Genomic DNA, 13,976 nt, shown 5'->3' with positions numbered 1-13,976 from the left:
GATACTCTAATAGAGCAGTCAGTTACTCTAATAAAGCAGTCACAATGTTCATGAGGCAGTGTAACTTACCTATGAAGCTATAAATAGGATTTTATTTTACATAACAGACGTGATATATTTGGTAAAGGATCACTAGCTATTATTGTTGTGACCTTTTTTTTTTTTTTTGGTCTTCAACTGTTTTTCAGCACTGTCTTTCCAAACTCTGGATCCGCCCCTGCTACGTACCCACGTAGAATATACTATCCATGGATCTAGCTTGTTTGTGAACCTGAATATGATTTTAGCAATCTCAGGCTGACTTTTTTTGTAATTTGTTTTTCGCAGTGGCTATTGACACCGATCGTCAGTGTCAGACGTGAATTATCGCGCCCACACTTGATTGTTGGCAGTTCAGCAATAACCGAGGCAATAACCTGGAGTAATGTCTTCGTCGGTGGATTCCGAGGACGACCCAGCGAATTCAGGAAATGATGTTGAAGAAATAGTGGACAGCAATGGTGACTTGATAATGATGTTCAGGTTGGCAGAAAGTTCAACTCGTTCGAAGAAGTGCAGGAACTACTTGGGATGTTAAGAGCGTATAATCACCCTATGCGCGTGTTTAATAGTCAAAGCGTAGATGATTACAACAAGAGACGTGCAAAAGCCAGGGTACCTTTAGAACCCATTGATAGCAAATGGAAATTCGCCTACTATGTAATTGCATGTGTCCACTTCGGCCAGTCCAGGAAAAGGAGCAAAGGCATCAGATGCAACCAGTGCCATTTAGCCATAAAGTGCACTGCAAAGATCACCATATCATATGACAAGGAATTCAAATGCCTTGTTCTTAAGCATTGTACACTGGAACATAGCCATCGAATCAGCAGTGAAATCATGAAGCATTATGCTTCAAATAGAAAATTGAGCATACAACAACAGCAGGAATTGGATGAAGTGCTCGATCCAGCTCAGGCCGAATAACAAGCGACTAAAGGATTATAATATATTGGTTACACTAAAAGATATTCAGAACTGATTTGAAGCTACTTCATAAATAGTATATTCTCCGTATGTGTATTACAAGTGTATCAGTACCGTATGTACTGAGTGTACCATACTATAGTGTACTGTGGTGTGTGTACCGTACTATAGTGTATTGTGGTGTGTGTACTGAGTGTACCATACTATAGTGTACTGTGGTGTGTGTACCATACTATAGTGTACTGTGGTGTGTGTGCATGTGTGTGTTAAAATTATTGTTATTGGAGTAACTAAAGATGATCAGTAAAATTTTAGTGTGGAGTGGAAATGTTGCAATATTTAAAGTTGGTATATAACAATTTTTCTAAGAGCTTCCTGGACCTACTTTAAAACTAAAAAGAGTGTGTATCAATGCAAAAGAAGTGGGAAAGACGCTGCCACCGCAACAAGTGCTTGACGTAGGCAAAGAAAGCGCAATAATAAGATGCATACTTATTTTGTTTACATAACAATCAATATTTCCTTGCAGAAAGCCCATTCTCAACTAAGGGCACTGAATCTATCGACTACCTTAACTAGTGATGAGGAAGAAAGGGTTAAACCAGTGTTGATTGCTGACTTCATGTCATCTGATGAATCAGACACTGACGGCACTTCTGAACCAAGATCCCGGCAAACAGATAGTAGTGACAGTGAAAGTGATCAGCATGAAGGTGAACCAGCAAGCCACAAAAAGAAACTTATCAGGTATAGACTGCGGTTGGAGATCTCGTGAACTGCAACTGACCATTGAAAGTTTGGACAGAAAACTAGCTCGGCGACAGTCTGACAGAGCAAAGGCCATGTGTATTTAATGGCTGAAAAGGCTGCATGATACGTATGTAGATACAAATACGCATGGTCTCCAATGGAGGAAAACTTCCCAGCATCAACCAAACTGTTTTATCTTCCATGGAGCACCAGACATAATGACAAAAGCAATAATGACCACTCATAGTGCTGGAGAAGGGATTCCAGATGATTCTTCAGGCAAGGAAAATAGTATGATATTCCAAAGGCATCCTATGAAATCCTCGGGATCCAACTTTCCAGAGAAGCTAGGGGAACTTTTAGCTGCCCTGTACTTTTCCTTGATGTGCAAAATGGTTAGAAAAATCAATAAGCAACACAGAATAAAATGTTGCAGTGTAAAAGGATTGCTCTTGGATAAAATAGTCGGTGGTATACATTGTAAGTTGGCTGGTAATATGTCGTGTTCAGGTGATAAACCATTGTTATTCTTTGAAATCCGTGATGCAAGTGGGAAGCAATTGGACCCACAATCACTTTGTTATAATGTTCTATTGCTACAAAAATGGTAGAACACACATGTATAGAATTATTATTTTATTCAAGTAATTATGTACATGCACATATAGAAAGAGCCATTATGATATTTAATAGATGTCGATGTTGTGTATCTCATAATTTGTACCTATCATAATTTTACCTTGGCGCAAGTAATTAGAAATCTATTAGCAGTACAGTGACCAAAGGACTACAGTTTGTACTGACACTACATTTTTTTGTCAACTATGCACAGTTTTGGTGTTGCGATTGACATATCTTTTTTTGCTGTGATTGTGGGTACTTAAAGACCTCATACCATGCTTTCTCACCATAGGTGATGCCATGGTGTTATGTATGTTGGGCAGGTGTCACGACTAAAGTGACTTTAAGATGCACAATTTATAAACCATGCAAATTCACAGATTGCGCCCTAACATCTCAATTTGGTTTCAAAATATTTCAAAACTTATGAACACAAACTATTGTAGATGATCAATATGATAGATAGATGTCCCTAAAGGTGAGTTTCATGGTGCTACACCAAAATAAATGTTAAACAACATTGAGAATTGGTCAGTAGTAGACTTTTCCAGCTGTCATTGTAAACTTCCGGTACAATCCTCTACTGGTGAAATGTATAAAAGTAATTTAAAACATTTATAGGGGCTCCACTTTCAAAATGATGTGAAGCACACTTAGAATAAAATTAATGTTATTTGGATCATCTTCTGTAAGAAATTTTTTCTTTGCACTATGACGTGTTACATCATCCAACTTTGCACTGTGGTTGCTATAACATGACAGGGACAGCTGTATAAAAACGAGATATTTACCTGATATGCCTTCAACATAGCCTACAAAATCGATTGCTGCATGACAACTGAACAGTTCATACAGCATGTTCTTCAGGAAATTGCCACCCTCAAAGGGTAAAATTGTATTTATGTGTAAAACATCAGTATCAGGTGAATTTTCTGATCCATTTAGATTGATAATTGTGACCTCTAGCTTTGAACTTTTAAGGATATAATCCTTGAATACCTTTTCAAACAGAAAGCCCCCAACAGACAGATTGGTGAAAGCAAGTTTGTATTGCTATTACTACCTTTGCAGTGTCCAGCACTGAAGGTTGACAGCCTTTGGATTAACTATCCTAATTAATAGAATGTTTGAATTGAGAATTTACAAACAGCTCAGGCTACACAGGGTTACACGAGGTTACTATGAGCTATGTACACAAAGCTGCATTGGGTTACATAAGGATATACACATGACTACACTGACATTACAACAGTACAAAGGGTTACAACAGGCTATACAGGTTTACAACACGTTACACTTGGCTACTACGCTGAGGATATATTAAACAAAGGTTACATTAAGTTGTACCAAGCTGCACAGGGGTTCAAGAGGATACATTTGGGCACATCATTTTTCATACTTTCTTGACTCGTAACTCTTCACACCATTATTTGCAAGTAGGTAATAGTGGATACACTGGGCTACAAGTGCACATTAATACAGTCACTTATATAGAGGATACACTGAGTTACGTCAACTGGGTTACAACAGGGTTTCAATCAATCGGTACACAGCTAGTACACTTTTGTTGCATGAAAATACACTGGGTTATTACAAGTAGATGCACTGGGTTACAAAATGGATAATATATATATATAGTTGTAAACTTTTTGTGCAGCCTGTTGTAACCCTGTGTAGCCTCAAGCATGTAACCCAATGTATCTTCGTGTAATCCTGTCATGCAACCTTGTGTACCCTTATGTAAAGCTAATGTAACCAGATATATCCTCCTGTAACTTTACGTATCCTAGTGTAACCCTGTGTAGTGTCATGTACTATAACTCTGTGTAGCCTCATCTAACCCAATATCTCCTTGTCTAGCCTCATGTAACCCAATGTAGCCTCATGTAACCCTGTCTAGCCCTTATGTAACTCAGTGTAGTCTCATTTAACCCTGTGTAGTCTCATGTAACCCTGTGTATATATTACCTCATGTAACTCTGTGCAGCCTCATGTAACCCTGCTAAATTGGGTTACATGAGGCTACACAGAGCTGCATGAGGCTACAAAGGGTTACATGAGGCTGCACATAGTTGCGTGAGGTTGCATTGGGTTACATGAAGCTATATTGGGTTACAGTAACCCTGTGTATTGCCTCATATAACTCTGTGTAGCCTCATGTAACCCTGTGAATTGCCTCATATAACTCTGTGTAGCTTCATGTAACCCAATGTAGCCTCATGTATATGACACTACACAGGGTTAAATGAGGCTACACTGAGTTACATGAGGCTACAAAGGGTTATGTGAGGCTGCACAGAGTTACATGATGCTACATTGGGTTTACAAAAGGTTACATGAGGCTGCGTAGCCTCATGTAACCCAATGTAACATCATGTAACTATGTAACCCTTTGTTCCTCATGTAACTATACAACCTTGTGTAGCCTCATGTAGCTCTGTGAAGCCTCATGTAACCATTTGTAGCCTCACGTAACTCTATGTAACATTGTGTAAGCCTGTGTAGCCTCATGTAACCCTATGTATAACTTCTCTGTAGCCTCATGTAACCCTATGTATCCTTATGTAAATTTATGTAGCCTCATGCAACTCTGTTTAGCCCCATTTAACCCAATGTATTCTCATGTATCCTTGTGTGGCCTCAAGTAACCCTGTGTAGCCTCATGTATTCCAGTATAGCCTCATTTAACCCTGTGTAGACTCATATATATGTAATCCAGTGCAGCTTTATGTAACACTGTTTAGCCTCGTATAATCATCCAAAAGTAACTTTTTGTAGCTTTATGTAATCCTGTGTAGCTTCATGTAAGCTTGTGTAGCATCATGTATCTCAGCCAGTGTAGCCTTATGTAACTCTGAGTAGCCTCATGTAACCTCGTGTATTCTGTTGTAGACGTTGATTGCAAGGTTTGTTAAGATTAACAGTATACTAATGTACATTAAGTAAAGAATTTAATGGTTTAACAAATAATGTTCATAATTTAATAAATACCTTAAAGGAAAATTATTTCCATATATAACCTAATTTTTATACTTGTTATAATTTTGATACCCCATAATATACACACACACAAATAAACATTACACACTAAACATCTTTTTCCATGCTGCAGCACATCAAGACTAAAGTTAGTAGATATTTCTGTAGTTGTGTGAGTTATTATTGGTTGCATGATAGCCTTAAATTAGTCTCGTCCTCGCAGACCCATTCTCCGGGGTGGCGCTTATCGATTAGAGATTATAAGGGGGCGCTTATAATCTCTAATCGATAAGCACCACCCCGAAAAATGGGTCTGCGAGGACGAGACTAACCCTTCATAACCAGGCACTTCAATTTTACCATTGAGATGCAGATAGCAGAGTATCATGATCATTTTATTATTCAAATGTTGCTCTTCTCCAAATACTTATTCATTATTACCACTAATTTGTTATCCACTTATTAGTATTCTTGGTAGCTATGGGTAGTGTGCATGTGTGTCCCAACTACATAATTGCTATCGAGTACTCTGCATGAAGAGCAACTGGTTATATAGATGAATAAAGGAGTCAGCATTACAGCTGTGTGTGCTGGTATACTAAATATTATTACTAGGCATGGGGCACATACAACCAAGTACAATTACCAACGGGACAACCTACTAATGGGGCATGTACAAACAGTCATGGCCAACAGGTAGAAAAGATGCACATACACAGTACAGTGGATCCTCACTAATCCGAACAGCTCTGTTCTTAAGTTGGCAAAAGTCTGTTTGGATTAGTGAATTTGTTCGGATTAGTGAACCCATTGAGTTATTATATACAGTACAGAGCCTAGTTCAACTACTCTAATAGTACATACACTTGTTGACAAATACTCTAATAGAACAGTCAATTCTATGTTCGGATTAGCGAGTGTTCGGATTACTGAAGTTCGGATTAGTGGGGATCCACTGTAATACAATTCTAGAGGAATTTACTGACACATAAACTTATGCGATGTATTAGTATGCAATTGCAATCGATATGAATTCTGATTACCCGATCATTGAGATGTGAGAATGTGAGATTGCACTTTAAATTGTGAGAATCATGGTATCAAATCTGACGCCTACAAGGAGTGAAGCTTAAACACCCAACGAACACTTAAGTAAATATTTATGCATTTGCATACAACTTGTCATGTCACATGATATATTTAAATGAGCCAGAGCACTGGGTTAAGACATGGCTGGAGTTGCCAAGAGCAGACCAAAGTAAGATTGGGATAAAAGCACAGTATTTCAACTGTCTGTCACCCACAATAATTATACCTGATTTTTTTGACAGGTTTAGTAATAGCCACAAGTGTTTTATTGCATTAAAAACTGGCACACTACGTTTAACTGAAATACCTACAGAAGTGGTAAATACTCAAGTTTTTTTTAGGGTTTGTTTCTCAGAAAGTAATTCACCACTCGAATACTTACATTATCTATCTAGGATAATATTCTATATTAGATGATTTATAATGGGAAAATCCACTGCCATGTACGTGAAAGAAAAGGAATATCAATAGTACATGAATTGTTGTCAAAACTCTTACATGGAAATTTATATTTCCACTAATTTTCATTAGTATGTATGCAATATTTGGACCTCAATTCCTTTTGATGTGCGGTCAGTTTTTGCCAACTACTTTAAGCAAAACTTTTTTTTTGTTTTCAAGATTAATATTTTGTGTAATTCTATTTTCTATTTTGTAGCTACAAACCACAAGGGGCTATCATTTAAAGTTCATTCAACCATCTACCATGCAGGATTGACACATGTAAATTCATTTTCTATATCCTAATGTCATACAGTTATGGAATAATTTTACCTGATTATATAGCATCAGTACAATCTCTTGACTTTTTCAAAGTGTTACAAATTATATTAATCAATTAATTACAACATATTATTATTGTATTACACTCATGCATATCAGGTTTACAATTATACACAATATAATTCTCACATGATAGCAACACTTGTATAGCATTAATGTTCTTTGGAAAAAATATCGAGATACTCTAATACAGCAGTAATACTCTAATACAAGTCACTTAGCATGTAGTGGAAATCCCTTTTCAAAATTCCTGCATACATCCCGGGATTTATATGTAGGTAACTAGTATGTGTATTGTATAATTGTACGGCCATTTATTGACAGTTTGCCTACATGCAGCTGTACAAGACATTTAATCCTATTATACTTCAGTGATGGCTATAAGTATAGGAATTAGTATTAATGTGTACTAGTTTGTTAAGCTATACAGGTGTGTAGATGATATCCCTTGTTTCATTTCTTTTATTATCATCCTTAATTGTACACAAAATTTTACACTTGTCACAATGAATATGATTCATGTACATATTACTCTCTAGAATTCCTATGGATATAATTACATGAAAATAACAAGGAGAAAACACCCTGACCACCTGGTAGACTCCTGTAAGCGTTCGAACGTAAATCGGATGGCTGTAGGTTCGAGGCCACCCAGGTCCAGTCATGGATTTTCTTGTCAAACACACTAAGTAGCTAAAGTCTTTGAGCAGGCTGTAGGACCAGGTGTCCTACAGACCTTCAGCACTTGTGCTGTAAAGCATTAATAAATAATAAATATAATATTTATCATTTAATTCTCAACTAGCAGAATATCTAGTGATAACCCTCAGCAATAATATTACTATTGTGGTAACATCAGCAACATTCTTGCTGACTCTATATTCCACTTTCAAGACTGTTTTAAAAATAAAACCAAACCTCTATAAAATGGATTTTTTGTGATCAACCAATTTATTATTATTATTAGGTAGTTGTCCATTTTAGGTAAAATTGTATTAGTATATATAGGGACATCAGAAACTGTCCTTTATGGTGAGGTTAAAATGTACAGTGTCCTTTATATGGAGGGTCCTTTAAAAAAGGTTCCACTGTAGCCATTGTTGAATTGTAGTAAGTTATTTACACATTAATTATATACCATGTATGGATAATAATAGTACAAGGGAAAACAGCAGTGAGTTAGTTTTTTATTGGATGTGAGCAAGTGAGGGTCTCTGTGTCACTGTGGGTCTTCATATGTCTCTTGAGATGGTTGGATCTTACATAAGCTTTACTACAATATTGACACTTGTGGGGCTTTTCTCCAGTATGAGTGAAAATGTGGTATTTGTAACCGTGAGATGATGTAAACCTTTTACTGCAATACTGACAACTGAACTGTTTCTCTGAGTTGTGGGTTTTCAAATGTCTTTTTAGTAAGCTATTGAGGGGAAAAGCTTTTTCACAATGTGAACATTGGAAGGGTTTCTCGCCAGTATGAGTAGACAAATGATACTGTATATGCTTTATCACAATACTGACAGTGGTATGGCTTTTCTCCACTGTGAACTCGCAGGTGCCTCTTTAACGGGTAGTTTAGCACAAACGCTCTCTGACAATGCTGGCATTGGTATGGTTTATCTCCGTTGTGAACTTGCAGATGTCTCTTTAACAAGGACTTGTTTACAAACGCTTTCTGACAATGCTGACATTGGTAGGGCTTCTCTCCTCTATGCGAGGCTACGTGATACTTCAAACCTTCAGACGACACAAACTTTTTACTGCAATACTGGCAACTGTCTGGATTGTGAATCTTTAAATGTTTCTGTAGCATTTGATTGAGGGGAAAAGCTTTTTGGCAATGTTGACATTGGAATGGTTTGCTGCTGGAATGAGTAGCCATGTGATATTGAAGACTAGTGGATGTTGTATATGTTTTACTGCAGTGTTGACAATTGAAATTCCTTCTAGTGTGAACTTTCTAATAATGTCTTTTAAGCAAGAAGTTGAGTGCAAAGGCTTTTTGGCAAAGATGACATTGGAAGGGTTTCTCACTGGAATGGCTAGCCATGTGATATCGAAGACCAGTGGATGACTTGAATGTTTTATTGCAATGCTGACAATCGTAATATTTCTCTCCTGTGTGAATTTTCAAATGAATTGTAAGTACACAGTTTATTGTAAAAGACTTTTGGCAATACTGACACTGGTAAGGCCTCTCTCCCATATGAATCCTCACATGATATTTGAGGAATGTAGATGATGCAAATGATTTGCTACAATACTGACATTGGTAGGGTTTTCCTGTATGATTCCTTCTTTCATGTATTCTTAGTGTAGAGTTTGTTATAAATGTTTTCTGGCAGTATTGGCACTGATAAAGCTTCTCTCCAGTGCGAATTCTCAAGTGACATTGAAGACCATATGATGACTCGAATTCCTTACTGCATTGCTCACACTTGTAGGGCTTGTGTTCTGGGTGAGTTCTCAAATGAATTTTAAGAGCACTAAATTGTGCAAACACTTCATTACAATATTGACACTGATGAGACTTTTCTCTTTTGTGAACCCATAAGTGTTTCTTTAGCACAGAGTTACGTGTAAATGCTTTGCTGCAATATTGACACTTGCTTGTAGGACTTCTTACCTTTGTGAGTGTTCGAGTGATATCGTAAATGATCAGATCTTGCAAATGCTCTACTTAAGTATTGGCATTGATAAGGCTTTTCTCCTGTATGCAAGCGTATATGGTATTGGAGACCAGACAGTGATGAAAATGATTTACTACAATGTTCACAACTGTAAGGCTTTTCACCAGTATGCTTTCTTAAGTGCTTTATTAATGTGTCTTTAACTGCAAACACTTTTTGACAATATTAACATTGATGGGGCTTCTCTCCAGAATGAGTTCTTACATGACGTTTGAGATGGGAAGAGGTTACAAAAGATTTATTACAATGTTTACAACTATACGGTTTCTCACCGGTATGAGTCGGTAGATGTACTTTTAGTGAATTACTGAATGTAAATGCTTTTGGAGATTTATGAGGCTTTTCTCCTGTATGAATTTTCAAATGATGACTCAACTTACTTTTGTCTCTAGATGATTTACTACAATACTGATACTGGTGGGGCTTCTTTCTGGCATGACCTTTGATGCGTGATTGTTGGTCATCACATGTCCTTTACAAGGATGGTTTTGATTATTAGTGTGTAAGTGTTCTTGTAGAACTTCATTTTGTGAAAAAGATTTGCAACACAATTTATTTTGGAAGTGTTCACTATCATCGGTTGGTATTGGCATCTGTGATTGTGAAGAATTGGAAACTTCTTGACAGCTAGAGTATGTTTGATGACTAGTTTGTTCAAGTCTCCTGATATGTTGTTGAAGGTTGATCAGTGTAGTAAACACTTCTCCACATTTTCCACACTTGAACACTTGTGGATTAGCATCACGACAAGCTTGACTGTACTTCAAGTGAATATCAAAATTGTATTTTTCCACAAACTGCTTTTGGCAGTGAGCACAAGTGTAGTTGGCATCTGCACATGTAGAAATACTACATGAAGTCCATACAAATACATATACAAGTGATATCTGATAGATTGCATGGATAAACAAGTTAGAGAACAATATTCATAGTAGGCAGCGTACATAATAGGCACACACCCTATAGCTGGTAGCTGCATCTGGTACTGGAAAGAAAAAATGGGACATAATAGAGGACAAAGGTACAGTAAGACCATGATGCATGCACTATAGCTGTAGCATTAGACGAAAAGGCACGTGCAAAATTTTGGAAGTGTGAAGAAAGAAATAAAGGCTGCAGCATGGGTATGCTCAACTGAAGGCATCAGGTAGAGGTATAGTAAACCCAAACATAATTTAGTTAAACAAAAATTAAAATTCTATAGAAACTGGAATTTCATTTCAAGTTGCTCTGAGTACAAGTTTGCATCATTTAACCATGCAATATATCTCAGTTATCCAGACCCACCTAACCAGATTCTCAGTTAACTGAGCCATGGAAATGACTGTTCTATTAGGGTAGTTGAAAATACTGATATCTTCAAAAATTTTCTTCATGCTACTTTAAGGTTATATGGGCGTTCAAAGGCACTGCTCGGTGTGTAACTTGCATATTTCCCGGGCAATATCATGGGAAAGTGGTTTGCCAATGACTTTGATACCCAGCCAGTTCAAAGAATCGATGTGCTTTGACTCGTTATATTGAGCGACATAGATCTTTGTATTGTGGGACTCATTTTTGTAGTGGTTGCTAAACTGAGTATATTTGATAAGATAGACTAGTTGGTTGTTACTAAAGGATATTGAAGGCACAAAATAATTGCTGGGGTGATCGTGGATGTGTATTTCTACCCACCGCGTATCAGCCATTGAACAGACCACGGAACAGCAAAGCTACTACTGCTACATTGAAATAGGTTAGTAACTTACAGTCCTAAGTACTTAACTAACTTACATACTGTCCCAATACTGAAGGTTAGTTGGCTTAACTTAGTACAAAAGCAATAACAATGTAAACTCCATCCCATAATCGCAAGTTTTCTAACATTGCATGTTGAAGTATAGTAACGTATTAATGACATTTTAACATATGGATAACGTTTTGATGGCTATTAGCCCAGCTATTAATACCACAATCAATCTTCAGATGCTACTGTATAAAACAAACGGGATGAGTTCTCAGTAGTTCTTTCACCTATTAGGTGAGTGCGCCACAAGTGATACATATCACTTGTACCATGGCTGCTTGGGATTTTGCTGACATATACACCCGCAGCCCTCGGGCTTTGGGTGTATATGTCAGCAAAATCCCTCGCAGCTGTGGTATAACTATTATTTATACACAATTTCAGAGATACTGACTTTTCAGACTTATGGACCACCTCTGGTCCCAAGGGGTTTGGATAACTGAGGTTCCACTGTACTGCCAAGTCATTTAGAAGAAAAGTGAGGCTGGTTATTTTGTCATATTTTTGGAGAAAAAAAAAGCCTTTTATGATCTCTACTACACAATACTGCCGTACTGTAATATAATCAGAGCTTAGTAACATTAATAAGTATAAGGAAAAATTAGGAATTTCGATTAGGGATCATAGAAATAAAAAGTAGGGAAACAAGGGAGGTCACCTACACCTGCAGATATACTAGCGAACATTTAATCCCTAATTCAGTCTATACCCATGACTGAATAACAATGTCCACTAATATATCTACAGGTGTAGGTGAACTCCCTTCTTTCCCTACTATTTATTTCTACGTATGATCTCTAATTGAAAGTTAAAATTCCTAATTTTTCCTTAAACTTGTTTATTTACTTCTTTTGTAACATTATTATGACTGGTGAACCAATACATACCGCATCAAAAGAAAGGATAGCGTAAGAGTTAATGTTTTCATCTGAATGAGTGCCTCAATTACTGACTGAAAGTGAAGTAGTCATTACGCTTCGCTATCGGTTATGTTCACCCTGTTGTACAGAGCTATAAATGAAGGACAGTGGGAAAAGCACCTCTGCAATCAATCCAGTCACCACAAAAAGTATGGACGATTCGCGAGCCCCAACTATTTGAGATTGAACAATGGCCATTACACTTCACTTGTACATACAGTATTCATACTCATTACACACAAACACACCATGTACTCATTACCGATAATGTGGTCCACTGGTAGTTCCAATAGTTTGACATACTGCTCACCATACCATACTAATAGTTCTGTGCCTGGTAGAATATCCTTAATGGTGTAGCAGTAAATATTACCCTGGTATTGGAATGATAATAAATTCTGTTCTTCTTCACTTCTAACACAATTGATAAATCTCAACCAACTAGCATGTTCCTCATGTAGAGAGTTCAGCTGCAAACAAATCACCCTGTAGAAAGTTCAACTATGAAAAGATCACCCTGTAGAGAGTTCAGCTAGAAGAAGTCACCTTTTAGAGAGTTCAGCTACAAAGAAACCAGGAGTTCAGCTACAAAGAAACCACCATGTAGAGAGTTCAGCTGCAAATAAATTGCCCTGTAGAGAGACCAGCTAAAAACAAGTCACCCTGTAGACAGATCAGCTAGAAGAAGTTACCTTGTAGTTGTAGAGAGTTCAGCTGCAAACAAATCACCCTGTAGAGAGTTCAACTACAAACAGATAACCTTGCAGAGTTCAGCTAGAGTCAAGTCACTCTGTAGAGAGAATCCTGTAAAGAGTTCATCTACGTACAAGCAAATCACCCTGTAGAGAGTTCAGCTACATTTCAAGTCACCCAGTAGAGAGATCAGCTGCAAATTATCCTGTGGGATTAATTGACATGTAATAAATATATGCATTATATATATATAATTTGTACATTTACTGATAAAATCAGAATGAGTTAAAGTATTTATAAAATCTGCTTCATCTTTTTCTTTTCCCTGTGGTAAAGAAAAATAATATAGGTTAAAAAGCCCCAAAGCTGGCCATAGGCCAGCTTTGGGGTACACAAATACAAAAAGAAGTGAAATCTAATCAAAAACAGCCAAGCTGTAAAAAAAGGAGTGCGGCCCTTGAAAAGCTATAGTGAAGGCACAAAATTCACCTGAATTGTCGTTATTAAAATTTTTACCATTAACCTACTACCATGCATCACAGCCATTTCTTGGCCGCCACCTTGGATTTCACATCTTTTTTCACCATAGCCTTTTCAAGGGCCACACTCCTTTTTTACAGCTTGGCTGTTTTTGATTAGATTCTATTTTTATATAATTATATAGCTACATTATGTTTAATTCTCACATGATAGCAACAC

General features: G+C 37.1%; 1 protein-coding gene and 1 pseudogene across 1 annotated transcript; both read right to left on the bottom strand.

Moving 5' to 3' along the window:
* Positions 1–8,318: 8,318 nt before the first annotated feature.
* Positions 8,319–9,206, bottom strand: LOC136252227 (zinc finger protein 57-like). Its single transcript, XM_066044623.1, has 2 exons — positions 8,822–9,206; positions 8,319–8,682 (listed from the first exon to the last, which is right to left on the bottom strand). The coding sequence occupies exons 1-2, from the start codon at positions 9,068–9,070 to the stop codon at positions 8,368–8,370; spliced, it is 564 nt and encodes a 187-aa protein (XP_065900695.1). The 5' UTR covers positions 9,071–9,206; the 3' UTR covers positions 8,319–8,367.
* Positions 9,207–9,758: 552 nt separating this feature from the next.
* LOC136252741 (zinc finger protein 431-like) lies at positions 9,759–13,078 on the bottom strand (annotated as a pseudogene).
* Between the last annotated feature and the right edge of the window lie 898 nt (positions 13,079–13,976).

Source organism: Dysidea avara, chromosome 4, assembly GCF_963678975.1.
Source record: "Dysidea avara chromosome 4, odDysAvar1.4, whole genome shotgun sequence".
NCBI lineage: Eukaryota > Metazoa > Porifera > Demospongiae > Dictyoceratida > Dysideidae > Dysidea > Dysidea avara.
This window is presented reverse-complemented; position numbering and strand designations above follow the sequence as displayed.